General features: G+C 40.1%; 2 protein-coding genes across 2 annotated transcripts; one reads left to right on the top strand and one right to left on the bottom strand.

Moving 5' to 3' along the window:
- Positions 1-4079: 4079 nt before the first annotated feature.
- Positions 4080-10131, top strand: LOC146973114 (solute carrier family 22 member 7-like). Its single transcript, XM_085799369.1, has 11 exons — positions 4080-4216; positions 4706-5090; positions 5700-5803; positions 5930-6084; positions 6190-6358; positions 6928-7051; positions 7178-7284; positions 7384-7598; positions 7989-8097; positions 8734-8940; positions 9832-10131. Exons 2-11 carry the CDS (start codon positions 4707-4709, stop codon positions 9914-9916), a joined length of 1659 nt encoding a protein of 552 aa, XP_085655495.1. The 5' UTR covers positions 4080-4216; position 4706; the 3' UTR covers positions 9917-10131.
- Positions 10132-15802: 5671 nt separating this feature from the next.
- On the bottom strand, positions 15803-19491 carry LOC146973113 (uncharacterized). Its single transcript, XM_085801025.1, has 2 exons — positions 18763-19491; positions 15803-16533 (listed from the first exon to the last, which is right to left on the bottom strand). The coding sequence occupies exons 1-2, from the start codon at positions 18932-18934 to the stop codon at positions 15803-15805; spliced, it is 903 nt and encodes a 300-aa protein (XP_085657151.1). The 5' UTR covers positions 18935-19491.
- Between the last annotated feature and the right edge of the window lie 6846 nt (positions 19492-26337).

Genomic DNA, 26337 nt, shown 5'->3' with positions numbered 1-26337 from the left:
CACAAGTATAGTAAAACAAGGACTTGTGTTCATGTGTGTTCATGCTTACATGTGTTCCGGGTACGTAGACATACGCAAGACATACAGATATTATCTAAAAGGCAGTGGTATGTGTAATTTCATTTAGTGACACCAGTAATTTCATTTTCTAGGCTGCCCCATTCAAAACTTTGTTTGTCTAGACTTAGAGAAGATGTAGCTAATGTAGCACCGACCAATCACAACACAAGCAACAGGGTGTGCTGCAGCATCACAAGCCGAAATCGAGCAAATCCAAAATTAATAGTTTCAAGGCGCCATGAACTATACCACCTACCTGCCAGATCTTTGTAAAGATAACTAACTGGCTTTGTTGTTGTATTCACACATGTGAACAGTTAAGAATTAGAAGAAAATCGCCCTCAGTTCAATAAGTCAAATGTTTTGATTGGTCTGTAATTTGTACCATGATTTGGTAACATGTAATTTAATGCTACTTTAAACAAATTGTTCAAGTTATTTTGTTCTTATGGTTTAAATTGTTCAAACAATTCTTCGAACAATTGCAAGTGGCTTCATGTTACAGTACAGGTCAACTGAATCTGAATTATTTTCTTAGAAAAGTTACAAGTTATTAAGGAAGGTAGGAAGGAAAACATCTGCATAAGGCCATTTAATGTAAGTCAATGACCGTCACTGTCACATTACTATTTATGGATCTTTACCTACATTTTACCACCTTTACTTTCATTGTCTTATTTTTCAAATATTGCAGGCCTATTTTTAACATTTGATTCATTGCAATTTTGATTTTTCATTCCTCATGAAAGCTTCATTATTTTCTATAAACACAGCTTCGTAGTGTACATATTGATATAAAACTTTAATCTGTTTCAAATTGGAGGAGAAACATCCCAACTGTTTCTCTGCTAATGTCTCTTTCACCAGCCATGACATGGAGTTACATTCCCCGATTTAAAGTTGAAGCTACAGCTCCATCTAGAGGACATGGACATGTACTGCAGTAGTGACTTCCTGACTTTGTCTGTGATGAAAGAAAAATTATAAATACATGTTTTTATTGTTTTATTTTGTGAACGTAACTTCATTTTGTAGGCCTAAACCAATCAATGCAGATGAGTCATAAATTAACTGGCATTATTATTATTTTAGAGATAAGTGAATAATATATCATATTATATTATTTTATATTAGTCTATATTTACTTTTTGGTTATGTAATAATATAGATGCATAGATAAAAGCACATGCAATAAATAAATAATTGTCATACCCCATTGTGGTGTCATTAAATATGTCATCACTACAGTACTTTCAAATGTTTGTTCTTGTTCAATTCTACAGCCATGTGTCTTATGATTTTAAGACCTGTTTTAATTCTAAATAAGAACAATGTATCTTTTTTTTCACTATCTTCCTTTGTTTATATTTTTTCTTGATTATTCTTACTGTCTTCCTCCTTTTTACTCTTACTCTCCACTTTAAATATTATCACCAAGGAAAGTTACAGAAAACAAACTTAAGATTCACCCTTTCTTTAGAGAGGTTTAACTAATCTCTCTTTGATTTGTTACACAGTAAACTCTGATTCTTGTCGAACAGCAGATTAGAAAGGGAATAATAAGGAAATAAAATGTAGAGCAGGTCAGAGGTCATCACGGCTCAGTGGGTCGTAGCCTAATGGATGAGGTATCAACCTGCGGAGCCTCCGGTGCACTCCGCTGCTGTGGGTTGTGTAACTGAGGTTTTGACAGTATTACAGCAGGTAAAGCTGCTTCTCCAATGGAGACACCGCAGAAGCTGTTTACATATTCACAAGTGGATTCTTTCCTCACACGGGGAAGAAGTAAAAACAGGTTCAGATGAAAACATGAGCACCCACAGTCACCCTGTCGCAACCTCAGTTTATTTTGTCACCTGCACAGGGCCGTTGCTAGGAATTCTGGGCCCCCTGAAAGAACATTAAAGTGGGCCCCAGCCCCTTGACTTTTCCTTGCCACTTTTTTCTTCAACTATGTATTATTTTATCATTTATTATCATGCATTTTTCTGTTACTCTTTGTTCTTGACAGCGCCTGATGCAATATACCCAATTATTATTTTTAGTTTGCAGGGAGCTACTATTGCTCTAGCATGGACTAGATCATATTTATAAGAAAGTAGGGGGTTATTGCTCGGAAAATAAACCGTATTTCATGAATATTACATCTTTTGTGGCTTTGTTTTGATGCTGATGCAGCATTTGTTTGAGTTTTAGTCAGAGTTATACGCAGAATAATTTTGTGCAAAAAGATTAGGATACTGGGGGTTGTTGGTGGCCCTGGTGGACTATGGGCCCCTAGGATTGTCATCACCCTTCTCCCCTATGCAACGGCCCTGCACCTGCAAGAATTATAAGATAAGAATTAATTTATTAATCCCCAACGCAAAATCCATGTGTCTGGCAACCCATCTAGGCCATTTGCAGAAGAATTTAAAAAGCTGATGGCTGAAGGTACAAAGGATCCTCTAGTCTAGGCTATATCTTTCCATCCTGCAGCGAGAAAGGAGTCGTCCACTGTTTTTTGGTCCATCATGGGTGTTAAGTTAAGTTAAGTTGTTCAGAAAGGCCTCTACCATCTTCAGTACACAGTACTCCAACCCATCCCCCAGTGAGTCCATTTCCAGGAAACATACAGTAACTGAAGTCTCCTGATATTATGAAAAGTGCCTTGGGATGTTTCAAGTCTGTTTACTAGCAACGGTTTCATGGAAAACAACTTCAGCAATTGCCATGGGTGAAATGTAGGACAAGTATTGTTATGATATGATGAATGTTCGCTCTCTAGGTCTTCACCAATATCTCCAGATCATCACTCGTGTTGGGCAGAGAGTTGACATTTCCCACGATGACCGATGGCAGAACGGACCGACAGTACATCTCCATTTCCAAGCCTTCACCCTCGCACCAGCAGCAGCAGCAGCAACCCGGCAAACCATGAGAACACGTCTTCATCTGGCATCCTCCAGACTTCCACCGTTTTCAATGAAAGAAGCTCCTCTCCCCACAGAAGTATCCATCAGTAGTTGACAAAATACAACAATAACACGACAAAAACGAAGCAAAGGTTGAGTAAAGATGCAGACTTTGCTGCTTCCGGTTGAAGCGTGTGTTCTGGATTTATATAGCAGTCAATCTGACTATGTAAAATGAAACTTAAAAACATGCAGTTACTGTAATGCTCTTCTATGTCTCTTTGTTCATGAATCTGACACTGTTTAGTCAAGGACCATCCAGCTGACACTCTCCAGTCACTTAACGGAAGAACAATGTTGTCTTTTGGTTAATGTTTCCCTTTGTTGAAGGTTGAAACTCCAACAACTCTATTCAAACTACTCTAGTCAAAGTAAAACTGCTGTTGAGATGGTTGATGCATCTTCACTAATGTTTTCCCTCCGTTGGGGTTTACAAGGTTCATTAACAGTGTCATCAGCACTCTCATGGAAATGTGATTCTTTCTTTTCGGTGTTGTTTGCTCAAATGAAGAAGACTGGAAATATACACTGTAGCTGTTAAAACACTTTTTTTCTCCTTATCTTATAATGGGGTGAAACTTTCCATTGAGTTTATCAGCTTATCTGGGAAAATGCTTCATCCCTTCGTACAAATGTATTGATGAATTGTGGCTAAATCCAAGTCAAATCTGTGTGCAAAGTCATAGAAGACAGCTATTCTGTAATGTGAAATACTGTGTTTTGAAAAATGTATTTTAATTAAGAAGCCAAAGCAAAACATGGTATCATGATGCAGACATTTTTTTCAGTTGATACTCGGTGAACTCGGGGAGGAGAAAGTAACTCCGTAGATCCTTTTTATTTTCTCAGTTCCCTGTAATTAATATATTTGCATCAAGATTGTTGGGAGTTATTATGAACAAGATGGCTTTGGATTATTTTAAGTCTTCATGGCAAACAAATATATAAAGAAAGTGATAAAGATATTTTCCTCTCTGTCAGGTCCCATGGTGCAGGAGAGTTGATGGAGCTGCTGCTGCTGCTGAGCCTGTTGACCATGTAGTAATGTGTAAGCTTCTTAACTTCTCCCTTGTAATATGTTACAGCTTTTACGGTGTCCAAAGGTGATGCAGAGATAAATGTTTAAGATGAGTCTAAATTCAGTCACAGAAGCAGCGTGGTGAACTACGTAGACCTCTGCAGAGAACAGTGCAGCTACACAGGTAAGTAATTCAGTCTCTTTAATGATTCTGATCATTGATGAACGTGTTTTATTGCATGTGTTCTGGACTAAGGAGATGACATCCACAAATATTGAATTCTCTATAGAGATGGACAAAACACATAACCACACAACAGTCTAGTATTCTCTGACCTGTGGCTGCAGCTCGGTCTTATACTTCGAAGCCTCTGCAATTTCCTCAAAATCACAGGACAGGATACACACAGGAGATAAAGTTGTCATGGTGCAATTGACAACAACGAGTTTCGCAGATGCTCTTTCATGCATTTTAGATACAGCACATTTCACAGTGTTGTCATGTGTTGTTCCTGTTGTCAACACACTTCAATCATGTGTATTTTCAGGTCAGGGTTTTGGTCAGTCCTCCGCAGATCCCACTACCATCCCAACAAATAGAAGAGAGCACGGAAAACCTCCACCACACACATTTTTTTTTTGACCTCTGAGCATATTTTTATTTACCTTTGAGGATGAAGTTCGAGAGTATCCTGGAGGAAATCAACGGTTTTGGGCCTTTCCAAATCGTCATCATGGTCCTGCTCTGCAGCCCTCGAATAGTTCTCCCCTGTCACTTCTTACTGAACAACTTCATCGCCGCCGTTCCTCCTCATCGCTGCGATGTCAGCACCCTGGATGATGGAGGACTCTTCTCAAATTTGACCCATCAACAGAGATTGACCGTCAGCGTTCCTCTGCGTGAAGACGGGGATCCGAGATCCTGTGAGATGTTTGCAGAGCCTCAGTTTCACCTCTTGTACAGTGGCCCCAACAACGGCACGGAGCTGCCCACGGTTCAGTGTCAGAGTGGATGGGTTTATTACAACTCTACCTTCACCTCCACCCTGGCAACAGAGGCAAGTAAAGCCACTGATATGTATATATACTATTGTTAAATAATAGTAACTCTTGAATTAAATGGAAAATGAAATCAAATTTCAAAAAAGTGAGTGAGGCATTTATAAAGATAGAATAAAAATACTGAAGAAGAATGATGGTGATGATGATGAAGGATTGCAGAAAAAATGGGACAGAAGATGAAAGAAAATCAGTGTCACTGAACTTCAACTTAAAACTAGACTCACCTGTGCTTTTACCAAAGTTTTTTCAAAAACTGAGTGACAAATTGAAAATATTTCCTTATTTTGGGTATGTTCAGTAATCAAGAGTCCAATTAAGTTTAGAAGTGCTCAGATTATTCTACACGTTGACAGTGTTACATTGCACATATTTAATAAATGTTATAATATTTATTATTAAGTATATACCTAAAAAAAAGTGCACTGCGCTCATAATTTCTGTAAGTATATCAAGTTTCGTAATAAATACAAATTGTTTTAGCCAAAACTGTTTTGTTTTGTTTATGACATTTTGTGCTTGGCATCTTTGGGCCACCATAAAGAAAATCTGGGACCTTCATCATTTATTGAGTTGCTTTTTTTCTTCTCTGTGATCTGCTTCTCCAGTGGGACCTTGTCTGTGATAGAAAAAGCCTGATACAAACCACAGGTACCATTTTCTTCACCGGAGTGATGATTGGAGCTGTAGCTTTTGGATTTCTTTGCGATAAGTATGTTTATGTATTTATACGTATAAGGCTGTATCTTTGCACGATGATGCAACTTTCTTTTTTATTCATCATACTTGCATACTATGCATAAATTTCCACTCATGAATTTTATTTTATTTTTCTCAGGTATGGGAGGAGAAACACTCTCCTGGTCTCCTACGTCATGGCGACCGTGTTTGGCCTCTCCAGTGCTTTTGCAAACTCCTTCGTCCTGTTCGCAGTGCTCAGATTTTTCACTGGCTTTGGACTGACCGGGATCAGCATCACTTCAACTGTTCTCAGTCAGCTAACAAATTAAAATTGCATATATAACTTAATCATCACTAAATATCCAATTCTTCTTACGTAAGTTCTATTTATTTTGACGCATTTTTCTCACCTTGCAGGCATCGAGTGGGTCGATACAGATCATAGGTCGTCTATGGGTGTGATTGGCAGCCTGTCCTGGTCTGTAGGCAACATGCTGCTGGCTGGGTTTGCCCTGCTGGTGCCCGACTGGCGGATGCTGATCCTGACTGTTACAGCCCCTCTGGGTTTTGCAATTTTGACCTGGAGGTAAGTGAAGAGTGTGCACCTAACACATAATATGTAACATAACATACTATATGCACCTGCAACAAGAATGATGTCACCAAAAAGGAAATATATTACTATCATATAGTATATGTACATATAATATGGACATGAAGATATAAATGTATAACATATATATGATTTTAAACTAAAAACTGCGATAACGTAATGTAAGGTAATGTAACATAACGTAGAGCGTAGTGTAACATATTGAATATAAAGGTAAAGTTGTAAAAGTTCAGTAAAATATAAAAATTCTGCATGTTTATGTATGTTATTTCATTCTACATCAAAATATATATATATATATACATCCCTCTATATTTATATCTAAACATATAATAGAAACATGAATTGACTGTCTTTGAGATGGATATATATTTACATATTGTATGTCCATATGCAGACATAAACATAAATATTTATAAGGAGGCAAAATCTGTCAGTATATGAAATTGTTCCAATTCGAAACACTAACTCCACTAGCATTTCTCCAAAATCAGGAGTTTTAATGCATCCACTCATCATTAATTATGTGAATGTAACTGCAGGTGGGTTCCTGAGTCTGCACGATGGCTTCTAGCAAATGGTAAAGTCGAGAAAGCTCAGTTTTATCTCGACAAATGTGCAAAGTTCAACAAAAAAACAAAACCGTCAGCCAACTTTAAACTGGAGGTGAGTTAAATAACTGTTAAAGTGATATGTTAAATTATTATGTTAGTTTATTATCATTTCTTTTCCACCAATGGCAGATCTTTGTTTATATATATTGTCAAACATTACTTCTCTGCCTCTGTACAGACACTCTCCGGAAAGATGGCGGAAAGGCAGGATAAGAATTACACTTACCTCGACCTGATCAAGACCCCAAAGATGAGACATTTAAGTCTGCTGACTGGGATTGTATGGTGGGTATCAACTCAGAAAATATGTAGGTCATGGAAATTTAAATTATCTCTATTCATTTTTGTGCTTTAAATGATTTTTTTGATCATTCTTCTCTGCAGGTATGGCGTTGCCTCCACGTATTATGGCATCAGCCTGAACATCAGCGGGTTCGGCCTGAACATGTACCTCACTCACTTCATCTACGCAGCCATCGAAGTTCCCGCCAAACTGATGATCTACTGCTTCATCAACATTATCGGCCGCAGGAAATGTCAAGGAGGCACGCTGTTACTGACAGGAATCTGCATCGCCATTAACATCTTCATCCCTCAAGGTCAGATTTCACCTCAGAGCAGAAATGATTATACAGAAGATTTTTGATTCTGTGACACTAAGATTAATGAATTCAGAACAAGATATTTTGTTTTTGGCTCATTTTTCAAAAGAAAACCTGCATCCACCAGGCCATGCAATATTTACTACAACAGTGCAATTATATAAATTAAGTTTAATAATAATTATGACAAAAATGAAAAACCATTACATTACTTGCTAAGCTGTATTAGGTAATTTGTGTGGTGCAGCATCTTCTCTCATTAATTGTTTCATTGTGTCATCACCTGCTCTTGGCATTTTGAGTTGTGAAAGTTACCATATATGGTCATTCAGGCTGCAGGACTTATCTCATGCACAGCACTGTGTATACTGTGTTGTTGCGTTGTAGGTCTGTGGCATCTGCGTGCTGTCGTTGCTATTCTTGGAAAAGGCCTTTCAGAGGCTTCCTTCACAACTATCTACCTCTACACAACAGAGCTCTACCCCACAGTCGTCAGGTCAGTCGCTGTCACACAGCTGCATGTGCATGTGCTGCTGCACTGACACGACCTTATGTCATAGTTCTGCTCCTCACTCACCTCAGTTATGTTTGTACTTAACCCTCCAGAGTCCAGCCGCTCATGTTACTTGGCCTGCTGAAGTTTACAATGATGGTAGAGGTTAAAATATTATTACAGCATCATAGAACGAGTTGTGACAACTCAAGGGGCTTATACTACAAAAATAAACAACTTCATAGAATGATAATGATTTTCCCCTTTGGAATAAATATAGCATTTCTTTATATTCAGAAGTGACGAAAATGGACAAAACTGTGTAAACACAATGTAAAATTTCCCTTTAAATTATGATGTAGGAAAAACTCAATCCAGCTTTATGTATTCATCATGGAATTTAATTTTGGTCATTTCCCCCTGTTTTTTTTTTTTTTTTTCCTATTTTGTTTGTTTGCATTTTTAAATTAAATTTAGTAATAACTTCACTGATCAAACTCTGATATGAATCTTTGCTTTTATTAGGTATAGAATCAATGGAGGGCCACTTTACAAGTCTTCCTAGATGTCTCATAGTGATTGTTACATAATGTACTGTGGGAATTTATTGAAATAATGATTTACTTTCTCCCTCACCAGACAAAACGGCCTGGGCTACACCAGCTTCGTCAGTCGTGTAGGAGTGTCGGTGGCTCCGCTCATCCTGCTCCTGGAGGACGTGTGGACCGTTCTCCCTCAGATCATCATCTGCTCTGTGGCCATCATGTCCGGCCTGGTGGCTCTGCTGCTCCCAGAGACACTGAACACCAGGCTGCCAGAAACTATTGAGGACATTGAAAAGCCAAGGTCAGTCAACTAACACATGAAAGTCACAAGTGTGTGAGATTTTCCAACTTTGTCGCCACCTGGTGGTAGAAGTGGGAATGACAGTGAGAAACATGAATAGAAACTCATTCTGACTTCTTCTCAGAGATGGACAGAGTACTCGACCCCAGTACTTGAGTAAGAGTACAAATACTACTGGTCAAAATTTACTCTGTTACAAGTAAAAGTAGCTCAGTCGACATGTTACTCGAGTAAGAGTAAAAAAGTACTTGCTTTTAAAGGTACTTAAGTATCCAAAAGTACATGCTTTTAAATTAGTAAGAGAGTTACTAGTTAGTAAGAGAGTTAGAGTAAGAGTAAATTTCTTATTTTTCACATCAATGAATTACTATATTTTTTTCTAAATGAATTTAAGGACGTTTTAACTCTTGATTCTGAGAATTAACTCTTTGAAACCAGCTGCACTGATGTGCTGCTTTTAGGGGTTAGGGTTTCCTTCTTTGACAAACACAGCTTGTGTCCAATAGGATTTTAGAAAAAAAGAAAAGAGCAGGCCTGAAAGTAACGAGTACTTTTCAGCCTTCCTTGAAATTAACTCGAGTAAAAGTAAAAATATTTGTCTTGGAAATGTATTCAAGTAAGAGTACCAAAGAAAACTAAAACTCAAGTAAAGTACAAATCGTCAGGATATGTACTTAAGTACAGTACTCAAGTAAATTTACTCCCTAACTGTCCACCACTGCTTCTTCTAGTGGGAAAATTGAATACATTAGAAATAAAATTAAGTCACAATTGATTTCAGATTCATTTGATTGCGTGAACACACCATCGCTGACCATGTTGTAGGCTATTGTCTGTAGTGTTTCAGCTCATAAAATAATTAAATTGCTCTATTGTTTTCTTTTATTTCAGCAACAATGCCGCCTCTTCTGACTGTGAGGAGGCTTCGGGGGTTTTCCTGGGGTCAAAGTCCATAACAGACACACAACAGCAGTGACCCAACAAGTAGAGCAGGGACTTTTTAATGTGCTCATCGACACGTCTACCACTACTTCACTGTCCTTTGTCATTGTAAACAGTGAAAATGAAGCTGCTGTTATTATGTTAGCAAAAAAAAAAAAAAAACTCAGGTGAAAATGTGTGCTTGTATTCTGTGTAAGTGTGAAGAAACAATCAAATATGAAATATGTTTTCTTTTCTTTTTTTAATAAAGTACAAACTGAATAAATTACAATTGAACCAGTTGATGATGCTAAACAGATGGAAATCGTGTGCAAAATACAAAACAAAACACCCGGTTAATTTTCAAAATAAAATACACCGTTACCGTGGATCACATTTCCCGCACTACACCATGAAAATGTTGTAATGGACTGAGGCCGGCCTGAAGTCAACAGGTCAGCGGTTTTAGTTTAGTTTATTCGCACCAATACAAAATAACAAAAATAGGACACATTAAAATACATTGACAAAAAAATAATAGGTGCAAGCCGAGACAAGAGACCCAAAGGGCCTATACAAGGCCTCAGCTCAGGAAAGAAAAAACAACAATTACCAAAACAAAACAAACAATATGTATTGTATACCCATGTATACACATACACAGACACGCACATGCATACATACATACATACCTACTAGACAGTGAGAGTAGAAACGGTTTTCAGACATCATTTCACCCCATTGACACCATGAACGAGGAGATAGGCTACTGATTGTAAAATCACAAAATAGGCAGATCAACATGGATCAGGATGTTTACGACGCTACGCGCTGGTGCTCATGGGAAATGGGGTCTTCCTTCAGGCAAAACACTACCGATTTAGTCCACTGGCGCCGCCAAACTCAACCAAAACTGAAAGTTCTTGAGTAAGCTTTAAGGCACAAGGCAGATGGATTTTGCCTTAACAAGTCAGGAGAACAGCTGCTAAGCTCCAATAGTTTTTATTTTTTGCGTCAGACACCAGGAGTCCCAGTCAAGGACAAGAGACAAGACAATCCAAACAACAGATAAGACGGCGCTCTGGTGAGGGCGCTGAGATAAGGATTGACCATGGAGGACAACAGACTGAGAAAGAACCTGCAACGTCATCATCCTCACCCCAACAAGTGGAGTCTCCACCAGCCCCAACAGCACAACACAAGGAGTCTCCCTTAGCCCCAACAGGAGGCTCCCAAAACCGAAACCTGTGAAATCCATTAGAGGAAACAACTGTGTCCTGACTACAATAAACCTCGGGTAAGAGGAAGGACACGATGAACTATATATAACCTTGTTTACTGAGTCATCTAAATTCCTATAGGAAAAACAACAACTGGGGTGGCTACAACACCATCTTTGGGGTAGACATCTGTTATTACATCCTGAATTGTTTTATTGCCTGGGAAAGCTATAGCTTATCACTTGTAGTAATGAAGTAGCCAGAGACACAGATTGGGGTATATTATAAGAAGGGACTGCAATCTCTGGGGGCACCACTTGAACTGCTATCTGCTGTGTAGTTCTGTGTTCTGTTCCCTTCTCTATAGAGAATAAACGTCGTGGGTGCATGCTACCTCTCCAGTCTTGTTCTTTGACTCCCCACCGGCAGAACCAAATTTTCCACGACAGCCTCTTCCAACATGTGAAAGGGCCCACCCACACTCGAGGCCACTAGAGGTGTTGACATTTCTTCTGTTGATGTCAAGGACTTGGCTCTTTTTCTGATCATTTCTGTGTGTTCTTTGACTTACAGATAACTCCAAACATCCAGCTACCCTCTGTGTCTGTTAAATACATAATAATAAAATAATAATAATAAAAAAATACATAAATGAGAATACCAGACAGTGCTAAGTTTATGGAGGCTATAGCCATTTTACCAACTGGGAGTGCAGAGACAGTTGATGAACTCCTGGATAATTTTAACTGGAAAATCTCAAATGTCATGGATACCACTGCACCTATTAAAACTAAGACTAAGACCTTGACCAGACAGAAAACACCATGGAGGAACACTATGATGGTAAAGGCTTTGAAAACAGAATGCAGGAAAGCAGAGTGTACAGTAAAAGGAGAAAAACAAAACCTCCAATTCACCATGACCTCTATAAACAAAGTCTTTGTAATTTTCACCATGGGTTACTCAAGGCTAGACAGCAACACTTTTCTGAAATGATTAATAAGAACATCAACAACACTTGTGCTCTGTTTGCTATATTGATATTTTGCTATTGATAAGCTTACAACCCCACAGAAAGAGACAGTTTCAGAACTCTCTTCCACAGATGAATTCACTTTCTTTAAAAAAAAAATCTTATCTATAAAGCTAAATACCATCACAAATCAGCAAAATAATACAATAATGCAATCCCTAAAACCACCTAGGAATAAATCTACTGTGATGTCAGAATTTAATACAGTTGACCAAAAAACCGTAGAAGAAACCATCGCCATGTTGCCATCTGACTTTTTAAAAACTATTATAAGCTCTGTCCAAACAGATCTGCAGCAAATAATAAATTGCTCACTTCAATCAGGCACGTTTCCTGAACCCCTAAAAGTAGCTGCCATCAAGCCACTCTTAAAAAAGAGAACGCTGGATACTTCCACTTTAACCTACAGACCCATCTCAAATCTTCCTTTTATAGCCAAGACCGTTAAGAAAGTGGTTTTTAATCAACTCAGCAACTTCTTGAACTCCAGTGGACTTTATGACAAATTTCAATCAGGCTTCCGACCTCACCACAGTACAGAAACAGCTCTTATTAGAGTGTTAAATGACATAAGGTTGAACACTGACTCAGGCAAGGTGTCAGTTCTGGTCCTGTTGGATCTCAGTGCTGCGTTTGACACTGTGGATCACAGTATACTGCTGGACAGGTTGGAAACCTGGGCAGGACTCAGCGGGACAGTCCTAAAATGGTTCAGGTTGTACTTGGAGGAGTTATTTTGTGACCATTGGGAGTTATCAATCCGATCGAGTGGCTATGACAGGTGGAGTTCCTCAGGGGTCAGTCCTTGGACCCCTTCTGTTCAGCATATGTTGCCTTTGGGTCAAATTCTGCATAATTCTAATGTCAGCTATCATAGTTATGCAGATGACACACAGATATATCTCGCACTGAGTCATTGTGTCACTGTTTAGAGCAAGTCAATAATTGGATGAGCCAAAATTTCCTTCAGTTAAATCAAGAAAAAACTGAGGTCATTGTTTTTGGCAATAAAGAGAAGAGGGTTGCTGTCAGTAAACACCTTGAGTCACTAGTCTGAAACCTTGGCGTGCCGATAGACTCAGATCTGACCTTCAACAGCCATATCAAATCAATCACCAAATCAGCCTTATATTATTATTATATCTATATATTATCTTTGAGTCAAATCATGGCAGGTCCCAACTGGCCCACCGTAAAAACTGCTGCCAAGACAAAAACACTGAAAAATAAAGTTCCCTGAAAAATATAGGATATGATAAATGTTCAAATAAAGTGCCTGTAGTGGAGTAAAAAGAAGAAAAGCATCATATACAGTAGTGTTGTTGGCCAACAAATTATTAGCAAAACAGTACAATCTTAGTATGCATAAAAAGTGCAATTATAAAAAATAAATATTAATTCTGTCTGAGTTCTGAACCAGAGCAACAATGTCCATGAAAACCATCTTTGTCCAGATGAGCAGGTTCATTATCAGAAATGATACAGTACACACCTGGAAACCTGTGTCACATGACCAGTCAAGGACACTGGGTATGCATGAGCGTAAACAGGAAGCTTATTGTCTACTTCAGAGGTCTTCAACAGGGGGTCCGCGACCCCTAGTGGGTCCGCGAAGGTACTGCAGGGGGGTCGCGAAAGTTTTGGTTGAGGGAAAACAAATATGAAAAAAGTTGTGGAAGTTATGAAAAAAAGATCCATTGTGAATATTGTTCCCTGCTGCTGAACATCGGATTTTTACATACAAGTCCTTTGTTTTCCCTACAGGTGTCAGGCAACTGAGGCAAGCCTTTGCATTGTATCCGATACAAACACGGCGCACCGTCTCTCTCTCTCTCTCTCTCTCTCGCTTGAAGCTATTGAACAATGTTTGATTTATTAAACATAAACTGGTCTTTCCTGTAGGATCTAGGCTACAAGCCTGTTTCTCAGCATACCTATTATTAACTATCATGACAACAAAGCACTGACAAATAAGACTGATGTGAACATTCATATCGAACTCTGTAACACACTCATGACACAAGCCACACATGCTCTCCCTGTGTGATGGCCTGGGTAGTGGACAGTCTGAGGACAGAGAGCTTTCAAGTTGAAGTTTATAATAATGAAATGCACCGATGAGACTGTGCTAGGTCTAGGAGGAAAACTTGGCTCATGCTCCAGTCATTAAAACAAAAAAAACAAAAAAACTCTGGTAACGACCGGGCTAAAATGTATGCGGAAGGACGCTAGCCTCGTAAACCAGTCTCTCGCGGAAATGCAATTCATTTCATTTCTCGGGGGCGGCTGGTTTACGAGGCTAGTAGGACGCTGTACCACTGGTCCTGCTGCATACCTGACGCTCTTATTTTTTAAACTGGAATAGCCAACGTAGTGCCAACTACAACATGTAACAGTGTGGCATTGTTGCCTTCTCTTTTCACCGACAGCCCCATCCCCCCTTGTTTGCATGACAAATAGGGAGCAATAATGAAGCAGCGTCAGGCCGTCACTGAAACGCTCCGTGGAACCGAGACATGACACGGCGGGCCCGGTGTAAATGTTCCCAGAATCAGCTCCGGTGACCGCGGCGCTGACGACTGGGGGTGAGTCACGAGCGTCATATGTCTTGGTAGAGCACGACTGCAGCGACCCTCCGACAGTCCCATTGCTGCGTGTCAACCCCCCCTCTCACTTTCTCTCCGCGCCCCCGTCTCTCTCCAGCTGCCCTTTCAAAATAAATGCATAAAAACCCTGAGAAAAAAAAACACAGTGGGAGAAACACTGCTTTGTGTTTTCTGTCTTTTTATGGTTTAGTCATGTAGTTCTTTCATTGGTGCAGTAGCAGCTTTCAGTTACCACGAGCAGTTGTGACCTGTTGTGATCATAGATGGCATGGCATATATTTTTTATGTAAGTCCCTTTGAAATATAAAGAGTCCCATGACCAGCCAAACTCCTAAAAAAAAAGCATGACTTATAGTCCAGAATATGGCACTGTTGGCATATGGCACTACAGGACCAGTGAAATATAAAACACAATTTTATACAATAGCCTATATATAAGTAGGGGGTCCCCGCTCCATCTCTCCATCAGTTTGGGGGTCCTTGGCCTGGAAAACGTTGAAGACCCCTGGTCTACTTTGTAAATACAACAAGCAACAGCAAAGACTGTAGCACTGACATACAGAATCACCCATGTTGCTTCCCAAAAGCAACCTCGAAGTCTTTAACTTAAAGTCCAGCAGCATTTTCAAAAGTTCTCCTTATACATAATTGAAACTACAAGGCAGCAGGGTCAAATGTCTCTGTCTCAACATTAGCTTTGGTATCTGACTGAGTTGACCCAAACAGACCAAACAGACCAAACAGACCAATCGGAGCATTTTGGGATCTTCTCCCTTTCATTCCAAAACAACCCGCTTCAGAAACAGTTTCATTCACACCGCAATAAATATCTTGAACTCTGAACGCTGAGGAATAAACACGGCCCTATATGCATCATTATATGTTTGCATGTATGTCTATATATGTTATATGTTTGGAACCTGTACCAATGAGCTGTACTGGAAGCAAATTCCACTAGCCTGGCTGTGTGGTCATTAAAAGAATCAATCAATCAATCAATCAATCAATCAATCAATCAATCAATCAATCAATCAATCAATCAATCAATCAATCAATCAATCAATCAATCACTTAATCAATCCTCAAAGTCTTGTCTCCACAACTTCAGCCACGGTTTCCACAGTGGGCCTCATGCGCTCTTTCTGTTTTGCCTTTCCACAGCAGGGCAGTGCCTGCAGCACCTCTTTGGGCCCTTTGGTCATGAATATATAGAGGAAGGGGTCCACAAGTGGGCTGAGGTAGAGCAACAGGTGGGACACCAGCCCCAGGTAGCGCATGGCGCCGTTAAAGCACAGAGCCTCCAGGAGGACGCTGAGGATGAAGGGGACATAAAGGAGGGTGTAGTTAGCCCAGATGGCAGCGATACCCAACACCGTCCTCCTCCTCGCTGTCGTCGCGGCATTGGATCGGGAACACATCAAGGCTCTCCAAGAGTCCATGGCGAAGAAGAGGAAGAAGGGGAAAGGGCTGAGCATCGCCACCGCAAACCAAAAGTTGTACTTGAGCATGGCCAGGGCCAGGACGCCGAACGGAGCGGCCCAGGCGAGCAAGACAACCGCTGCAGACTGACGGATGGTTCTGCAGCAGCCGAGACACTGCGGGTAGGCCACCAAGACGTGATGCTCCTGGGCTATGAGGAACATGAGGGTGATGTTGGAGACGACGCCAAAATAGAAGATGAAGTTGGTGGCATCTGTGGAGAGGAAGGATCCGCTTTCCTGGACCTGGTCCTGGTCCACGGTGGGGCGACCGAAGAAACTGATGATGTCGGAAACCAGGAGAAAGATGACATGCATGGGGATTTTACCGTCACCTATAGGACAGAGGAAGACAAATTGTTGATGCTGATATTTCTCATTTCCCGCACACATATGTGTCTCTTATTGCTATCCTAAGATGATTATTAGGTTTTCTAAATGATTGTCCTGAACACAATATCTCAGCAACACCTTCTTCAAATTTGGTTCATGTTCACTTAAGGAGGAAGTGATTAGATTTCAGGTTAAAAGACTTTAGGTTAAGGTCACTGTGAGGTCAACTAGCAACCCTGGTCAAAATGTCTGTTAATGTGAACAGTGAAGTAGGTGGAAGATTAAATGATCTCCAAAAGGCAAAAAAGTTAAACGCAAAACACTCTTTTGCAGTATTTTAATCAATATCAGTGTATTATTTTCATTTTCTACTGTTTAGAGTGAAAAGGGGAAACAAAGCAGCCGCCTGCAAAAGAATGGGAAACCCCAGAGACTTGAGCTCTCAAGGTACAGTATCAGACAAGCTGTTTACTGTTTACACGTTGCGATAGCTGCCAAAGGCGGGGCTACTCAAACCTTTGTTGCAGGCCTTTTTTCTTTTTCTGTCATTTTGAAAATGTAAAAGATTAAAATAAAAAAAATATATACTATTACTGTATATTGTTTAAAATATAAAGGGAATGTGTCATCTGTAACTTCATGTCTTTTGGAGATCATTTCATCTTCCATTGGCTTAACTGTTCACATTAACAGAAAAGTTGTACTTTTTAGAGTAGAGTGGTGTGATACCAATTATCTTACAATAATACTTATCTTACAATAAATGTTAAAAAGACAGAGGAGATTATTTTTGATCTCAAAGGAGTTGGTGATCACAGCAAAGGTGCCATTCACAACCAAGCAACTGCTCAAGTCCAGTCCTATAAATACCTTGGTGTCCACACAGATAGACAGCACTTTAACCTGGACCACCCATGTGAACTGTGTGTGTTCTTGACTTCTCCAAAGATTGAACTTTTTAAGGAGACTGCGACTGTACGGAGTTGAGCAGAAGATTATGTTTTTGTTTTACCAGGCTGTTTTGGAGAGCGTGATCAGATATGGTATGACTGTTTTGGTTTGTAAACCTCCCTGTTTCAGCTGAATCAAAGCTACTGCCCCTGGTTCAAACAAGTTCATTACAATCTGCATTTTTTATATGTACTGTACTTTTCCTATGTGACCGTCAGCCTATCCATGGGGGCAAATTGTCCATTTTTATTTTATCTATTGTATCTGCTTATTGATTGTTTATTTATCTGCTTATTGGTTGTCTACTGTTCTATTGTCTTAAGTGCTTTTTTGAGCTCTCGCAAACCCTTTTCCAATGTGGTCTCCTTCCACAAATGGCAAATAAACTGACTCTGACTCTGACTCTGACTCTGCAGTCCCTCTTTGAAAGGTGTGTACTGAAACAGGTGAAGAGAATCCTGGAGGACCCATCCCGTATTTTACACTCACAGTACGAGTTCTTATCATCAGGCAGGCGATAACCGAGCCCAGCGGTCATGACTAAACAGATACAAGAACTCCTTTGTGCCTCTGTCAGTGGGTATTCTGAACAGGAGCTTAAAAAGCTATACAATTTCTATGATCTATTGTGTTCTTTGTAATTCTTATTGTGCGCTCTCTATGGTGTTTTTATGTGTATATGTATGTGTATGTGGTTGAAGGGTCTGGCGGCACTGAGCCCAAGCCACATTCCCCCCCCAGAGGGAAAATAAAGTATACTGTATATATCTTTCTATCTATCTAAATTCTGAGCAGGGGGCCCAAACCTTTACATGCCACTGTAGCAGTTGTCAAGCAGCAAACACCACCCCCACTCGCTCGCAGCAGGAAACCAAGAAACAAGAGAAACAAATGTCTAACAAGATATGTGTTCTGTTTTAATCACATTGTCTCATCCCTTATTGACGGCTATGTTTGTGATCGATGTTTGTTTTACATTGAACTGTTGCATGTTTTTATCGTCTGTCTTTTATGTATTTTTAGTCCCTATGGACCTTTTATTCATTTATTTTTTTTATTTAACCTTTTAACCAGGCAGAATCAATTAAGAACAAGTTCTTATTTACAATGATGGCCTGACAAGAGACCTCTGATTGTGTCCTTAATAAAGTCTTATTATTATTTATTTTATTTTATTCTTTTACATATTCTATTGCTGTCAGATCTTTTTGGATCATTTTGATTTGGTGGTTGGTGTATATGTTATAGTTACTGGACACAGAGCAGGACAGAGAACAAACCTTTGGACAGATTCTTGAGGGTGTAAAGGGCCAGTCCAATCACAGGCAGCCCAACGCTGAAGGTCACCCAGCTGATCACCTTGGCCACCTGCGCAGTGGCAGCCATGGAGGTGTTGCCGCCGGTGACGTTGCTGGGGACTGCGTTACAGTCGGCCATAAGAGGCCACACCATGGCTATTTATGTTTTCAGCTGTTTAGACTACCATGCAGATCCTCAGAGCGAGCTGCTCCGCCGATGGTGTGGATGCAGCAGGTTGTTACGAGGACAACGTGAGCCTAGTTACAGTCAAAACAAAAGACCAGAGTCAGAACTGAAAGACCAAAAGAGTCACTGTACACAACTGCAAGGGTTTCATCTATTATTCATGTCTGAGTACAGCCTGACAACACAGCGCTCAATTATCTGTCACCCATGACATCTGATGTGTGACGTCTGTCTCTTTAATCTGACACCTGTAAACTGTCCTCACTGTCCTGTCACTTTTGACACGGTGCTTCTTCACCCTGCCAAAATAAATGCACCTCCACAAATTCACATCATGGTCATCTATAAATACATGAAATTAAAGAGTAGCCGATCACGTCATACACCAATTTAAAGCTAAATACACTGCTTCTAACTGAGCTCTACAGGCTTGACAGTACATCTGTATTTAGATGTACTGTATTTTAGCAAGACTTTGTTATAGAGCCAAGATGAAAACTTTCAAAATAAGATTTCAGAACGACTTGCTAATGCAGGTTTAAGGCTTCAAATGTTCCATGTTTGTTCACTTATAATTTATGTAAATAATCATAATCTTACCTGTACTAAATGCTGAGTCAACGTCATCCATGAAAACCTCCTCAGTTGTCATCCCAACTTTTAAAAACGCTTTAAAAAGAGTCTTGAAATAGTTTGACATTAATGGTGAATCCTGGTCAAATGTAGAGTTGGGGAGTATGAGCCTGCCATGAGTATGACTGAAGATGTTTAAGTCTAAGAGGTTTGTCGTCTGATTACATCCAGATATTTTGTGTACCATGGCTCTTTCGCGGGAAGCCTTTTATTTTATAGCTGCAGTTTCGAGGCTTATCTCCAGAGAAGCTGCTTTGAATGAAGTTGAATGTACCTGACCATTTGCCATTCGTTGAAACTGATCGTTCTGTGTACATGATAATACAGGAAGTGAAGATTTGCATGAAAGGCGCATGAAGTCAATTGAAGCCTTTGAGCCTTTATCTTAACTTTAGGCCTGGATGTTTATGCAGCTCTTCTCTTTGCAGTGTCTAACACAAACAGACATCCAGGTTTTAAAGGTATAGTTCAACATTTTGGCAAATTGGCCCATTGCCCTAATCCCTATAGTTTTAGGAGTAGGTTTGTTACCTTTAATTGTCAGTGCAAGCTATTTTTAGATCGGCGGAGCAGAGCCGTGAGCTGCTCAGAGCTACGCTACGGAGGCTCATGGGATTTCTTGGTTTCTTTCATAAAACTCATCAAATACGCAATCCAACAACTCCAAAACGCTCTGGTGGACAAGTTGTGACCTGCACATTCACCACGCTATGAGATAATAACAGGATGTTACCAGACAGAGTTGTTTTAGAGGTAAATTCATGCAGAACCGCTGATGCGTGTTCCCGTCGGGGGCAGTTTTTCTGCAAGCAGTCTCTGCATTTGCCTCTAAAACAACTCTGTCTGGTAATGTTCTGTTATTATCTCATAGCGTGGTGAATGTGCAGGTCACAACTTGTCCACCAGAGCGTTTTGGAGTTGTTGGATTGTGTATTTGATGAGTTTGATGAGGGAAACCAAGAAAATCCCATTAGCCTCCGTAGCATAGCTCTGAGCAGCTTGCGGCTCTGCTCCGCCGTTCTAAAAATATCTTGCACCGACAATTAAAGGTAACGAACCCAATCCTAAAACTATAGGGATTATGGCAATGGGCCAATTTGCCAAAAATATTGAACTATCCCTTTAACAAATTAATATGGCCACTTGAAAAAAAAAACCACAGTAGGGGAACACTTCAAGTTGTCTGTGACACTGGGATGCTGGTCTGTAATCTAAAGTACTTTGTAATCTGAAGAATGTGACAGTGGACTGAGAGAGACGTCTCACCGGTTAAGTACGGAGGGTGTCGGCTTCAGTGTGACAACTGAATCCCCCGACCACTGTTTCCTGTAGTGGAGCAGTGACTCATTGAGCAAGGCCACTCACCCCAGCTGCTCCAGGAAAACTGCCCAACGATCTGCAGGTTGGACTGAAGCGGGTTTTACTGGAAAGTTTCCAGGTGTGATCAAAAAGACAGCTGGGCCCGCACGGTAAAAATTTTTCCTGAATAAAAAAAGGGGAAATTCACAGCTGTTTGTCTTGTTGACAACCTGAATATTTCACCTCCGTCAATGGAATATCAAAGCGGAAAGAAAACATAAAGGACATACCAGACTATAAATACACCTGTAAATATATACGGACTGCTGTAAATCATTACAGATAATGTTTGGGATCACGTGGACAACTCTAAAAGTAGACAATGCAATTTCTGCTGAAGTGGCAGTGGGTTTACTGCTTCTGCACAAAATGAAGCTGATTTATAAGAAAAAAAGAGGCAGCTGGAGTTGTATTTAGAGACGGAAAAGGGAGTTAAGTAATGTTGCCTGCAAACTGTAGTGGAATGCTGCAGGGAAAAAGGTTAACTGTGAGTCATACTGTGTAAGTGGGTTGAAAATACTTTGCTAATTTGGTTTCAGCGTTTAGTGGAAACAGCTGAACATAAAATTGTAGTTTCCCAAAGTAACACTAAAGTTATGAGTACACCAAAAAAATCTGCCTGACTGTTTATTTATGAGTTCAGTAGGATAAGACAGACTGACTCGTGAAATATTGACTTAGGCTTTCTTAATTTGATTTTCTTATACTGTAGTAGTGACACCACAGTATGATACGTAAGTATAGTTAACAATTGTGTGGTTGTATTCCTCTGAAAACCAGCCAAGTTAAATGCATGGTCACAATCTCTCTATCCTGAATTCAAGCATTGAATAATTGTCATAGGGAGCTGTTATCACTTCAATATTGTATGCTATTAAATAGATTATCAGGGTTTATTGTTTAATATGGATCTGCATTAGTCGACGCCTTGGCGACAATCTAATCTAATCTTCATGGGGCCGAGCACACAAAAATGGAAAACAAACACTTTTAACATCATAAGATTACACAGAGGTATTGTTGCAAAGAAAGAAAGAAAGAAAGAAAAAGCTGCTGGTTTGCAAGCACATACTACACATTATAATTATTAACAGCACTGGAGTCTGAGCACCAATATATTCATATAATGTAAAAGAAATGAAAAAGTAGGAACGGCACAAAATAGTACTTGTGCTGTTCTATCACATGGTGTAAATTATATGTGAGTTATGGCCAAAAACATGTTTTGTGAAGACACGGTGACCTTGACCTTTGACCACCTAATTCTTGTCAGCGTTGGTTGGTTTAAGAAAATTGAAGAGATTCCCTGAAGGTGTCACAGAGATATTACATCCATGAAAATGGGACAGAACAGACAGACGAGCTGAAAACAACAAAGGGCTGCTGCCGGAGCGGACACATAATGAGCCCCCACATCAGTCTAACGTGTCACTGTGATCGCCGGTGCAGAGTATATAGCAGCTATAGGTTAATGAATGTAAATCAAGCGAGACTGTAAAAATTCACTCTGACAGCGCTCATACTGGGGTCATCGGCCGCCACTCGTTCTGTCAGCCGAGTACAAACGCATCAGAGAATCGTCGACCCTCTGCTCTGCTCCGTCGTTCACTCGTCGTCGTCGAGCTCTGAGACAAAGGTTAAAATCCGTTGGGCTCCCCTCGGCTCTTTTCAGTCCATCTTTTTTACACATGATGTGCTCAGGTCGTGTTACGATTGACCTGTGGCCGGCAGGACGCTGTGAACAGAGCTATTGTTTCTGTGAGAAGGGCCGGCCGGCCGGGGCATGTTGCTTTGCATTATGAGAAAGACAGCATGATTTTGGTGGTGGTGGTTTTTTAGAATAATCTGCTGATAAAATAAAATAAACCATGCAGAGTCTGTGTCCTGTTATGTTTTTCCTTTGGTCGTATTTCTTATGTTAGCCATGTACCTTGTTTGATCGTGGTAAGATTATAAGTAGGATCACAGCCAGGACTGTAGAAAGACTGAGGTCGTATTACTTCAGGTTTATTCACAGAGGGCATGATGACTGTGAGAAGTGGTTTAAATAGCACTTATTCATTGAAGTGAAGCAAAAGAACTCACTCTGAGTTCTCATGCTTTTTCATGCACTCTGTTTATATCTCTTTTTTTAAATGTATGTGTGTGTATGTAGGTTGGTGTGTTTATCTTATCATATTATTTCTTTGTGTTTTTTCTTCTTTCCTGGAACCACACTGAGGAGCTAGGCCGAAAGCGTCAAGACCGGAGATCTCATATTATCCATGACAAAGGCAAATTGCAGCAGGACATCAAATAAAACAGCACATACGCCTAGTAGACGATTTACTACACAACTGGTACAGTCCTCTGATCAATGCCAACAATCCTAAACTAAGAGAAGCTGATCGCATTAGCATTAAGGATATCAAAACTTGAAAAATAGCTTTAAAAAACTAATGCTAAGGAATGCTAATGTGGCTAATCATCACATATATAGGGAACATAGGGAAGCTTTCTCTCAACATACTTCAATGAACTCCTTTGTCTGAGTCTGAACACATGACTGACAACAGCACGCCTCACCATAGGGTAACGTCGTCTATTGACAATATCAATATGTTCTGTAACTGTAAAAGGGCCTCATCCAAACCGGATCCAGACTATTAAGGTGCCACTGCCAGCATTTGTCACGCCTTTGGGATAGTGTACACAAACAAGATCGTGTGGATAAGCATGAAGGACAGACTTCACAGGCAAATGACCTACACACATCGTGCTGCTGCTGCTGCTGCTTCTTTGAAATAATATACTGGTGGTTTTTACACACAGACAAAAAAGGCAGGATAAAAAATATCATATCAACATCATAATCTTATCTGATCTCTGTCTCAATAGTCCTAAATATGTGACAATGTTGAAGCCACAACCACTTTTCCTTCCTGTCACAGATTGTCAGAGTTAACATGACCTCTTTTGAGTGTCAGATCATCATCAGGTAACAAATAAATCTTAAACAAAAAGACGCGCTTTAGCTTGACGAACTGTGGACCGGTGCGTCTCAGGGCTGGAGACAGATGAGCAGCGGTGGAGACAAAGGGAGGACGTTGGGGCATGCGGTTGATTAATACAAATTTATTAAGGTGTGGCTGCTGACTGATTGCTCTGAAGAAGACCCAGTGGCGAAACGCCAGCAGCCACACCTTAATTCATTTGTATAAATCGACCGTGTGCTCCTCCCTTTGTCAACAAATGAATCTTCTTGGTTAATGATGTGATGAGAGAAAATAATTTGCACCGTTTTACTAATCTTAATAGACCTTAAAGCGATTGTACAAACCATATGTTGTCTCTTCCTCGATCGTTTTGACTTATGACCTCAGATCAGATGCCTCAGATCATGGTACTCTCACTATGATGGTGAAATATAACATATGATATATAATAATAATAATAGAGGCCCTCTGAGGATGGTTAACATAAGGAACTGTGCCTTTCTGGTGCCTGGTGGTGTAAATCATGTTTTTCTTGCATGTGACTAAATAAGAGGAAGCTAAAAGATGGTGTGAAAACATTTATATCACCGTCAGAGGCCAGACTGGCAGAACTAAGGTGACATCTTCAAGAAATACAGAGCTTCAATAAATATATAATAAGCCAGATAACTTCTTCACTGACCCCTCAAACTTTGATGATAAGAAATAACCCCAACAGATAATAATAATAAACAATAGAAAAACATTGTAAATTAAAAGCAAATAATTATTAAGTAGAGTCAAATCAGGAAGTCAAATCAGGAAATGCCTTTCCATATTAAAATGATAGAAAATAAGTTTTGAGACGAGCAGTGATGGGAATAACGGCGTTAAAATAAACGGCGTTACTAACGGCGTTATTTTTTTCAGTAACGAGTAATCTAACTAATTACTATTTCCACCGTTACAACGCCGTTACCGTTACCGACAATTAAATGAGGCGCGTTACAAACTACTCAGTGAAGCCGTTGTCCTCCGACTTGGCTCATCTCAGCCACAGAAGCTGCTAAACTGTTTTTCTTTTTCCTTCTCTCCTTTGGTGAGGGGAGGGGGGAGGAGGGAGGGACGAGACAACCACATAAGTGATGCTGATTGGTTGAGGCAGAGTAAGGTTTCATGCTAAGCCAATCAGAGGCAGTGTTCAGTTTGTACACAAACCACACACGCACGCAGTTTAGCCTCACACACACAGACTAGCAGAGGGAAGCTGCCGAGATCGGAGGGAAAGTACAGACACTACTTTAATCTCCTTGAGGTAAAAGACAAGAACATGTGAGGTGTAGCTACATTATGTCCTGGAGCGAAGTGTTTGTCCTGAGCTTCTGCTCACCTGACTCTGTGCAGCTTCCTCATTAAATCCAAACAGTCCGACACAGCGACGCACTGCTCCTCTTTGACTCTAAAGTCTCTGTAGCTCATCAGCCCGGAACTCTTCCAGAGCAGCTACAGCGCAGCGTTGTGACCTCAACCATGGTTGATGAGAGCAGAAATGTTGTTGTTGTAGTGAAAATGGTCGAGCTCGTGAAGACGCGAATTTACACAAAGTCAAAACGAGCGAGAAATCGCGTATCTCGCGTTTGGTCGCGCGTCACAACTCGAGCGAAAAAAAAGCGTTCCTCGTGTTTGGTGGGAAGCCCCTTGTGGGTCTTCCCACCAAACACGATGAATTAGACGAAGACGCGATGGTCCCGTCGCCCAAAAAAAATCCCGTGTATTGCGTCGCAAAAAAAAAAAGTCGCGTATATCGCGTCGCCCGCCTAATCGCGTCTTTGCGTTACGGCCTTTTACACCGCGGACGTAACGAATAAACGGTTACGGTGTGAACGAACAACATAGAACAGGACCAGACGTGGCGTTGTTTCCTCTTTTCACCGACAGCTCCACTCTCCCTTACTTAGACTAACTACTGTTATTGTTGAGGCCAGAGAATTGTGGGATTTGTAGTTTTTGACCAATCGCAGGTTGTGCTCTTTCTTTTTTGTGATTTTCCCGGTTCACACATGTATTTTTTTTTAGGGGCAAATGCGAGACTAAAATTATTTAAGACTTGAACACAATAATTCAACAAATTTAAGACATTTTAAGACCTAAAATTTAGATTTTCAAATTTTAGATTTTTTAAGACCCCGCGGATACCCTGTTATTTCATATAAAAGATTAAGTGCATACATATTTAATGATGCTGTGTATTATATATTATATATTTAAGACCATCTTTGAATTTTCTAATAAATGTAATACTTTTTAAGGCCTTAATTGTAGATACATGAATTTAAGACTTTTTAAGGATCCGCGGATACCCTGAGAAGTTGTGTGCTCGCAGCAGGACAGATAATCAGATGGATAATCGGTAAGTTAATAATT

Source organism: Trachurus japonicus, chromosome 15 (assembly GCF_045865225.1).
Source record: "Trachurus japonicus isolate A0001 chromosome 15, Traja_1.0".
In the NCBI taxonomy this organism is placed as follows: domain Eukaryota; kingdom Metazoa; phylum Chordata; class Actinopteri; order Carangiformes; family Carangidae; genus Trachurus; species Trachurus japonicus.
Note: the sequence above shows the minus strand (reverse complement) of the source record. Positions and strands in the feature narration are given on the sequence as shown.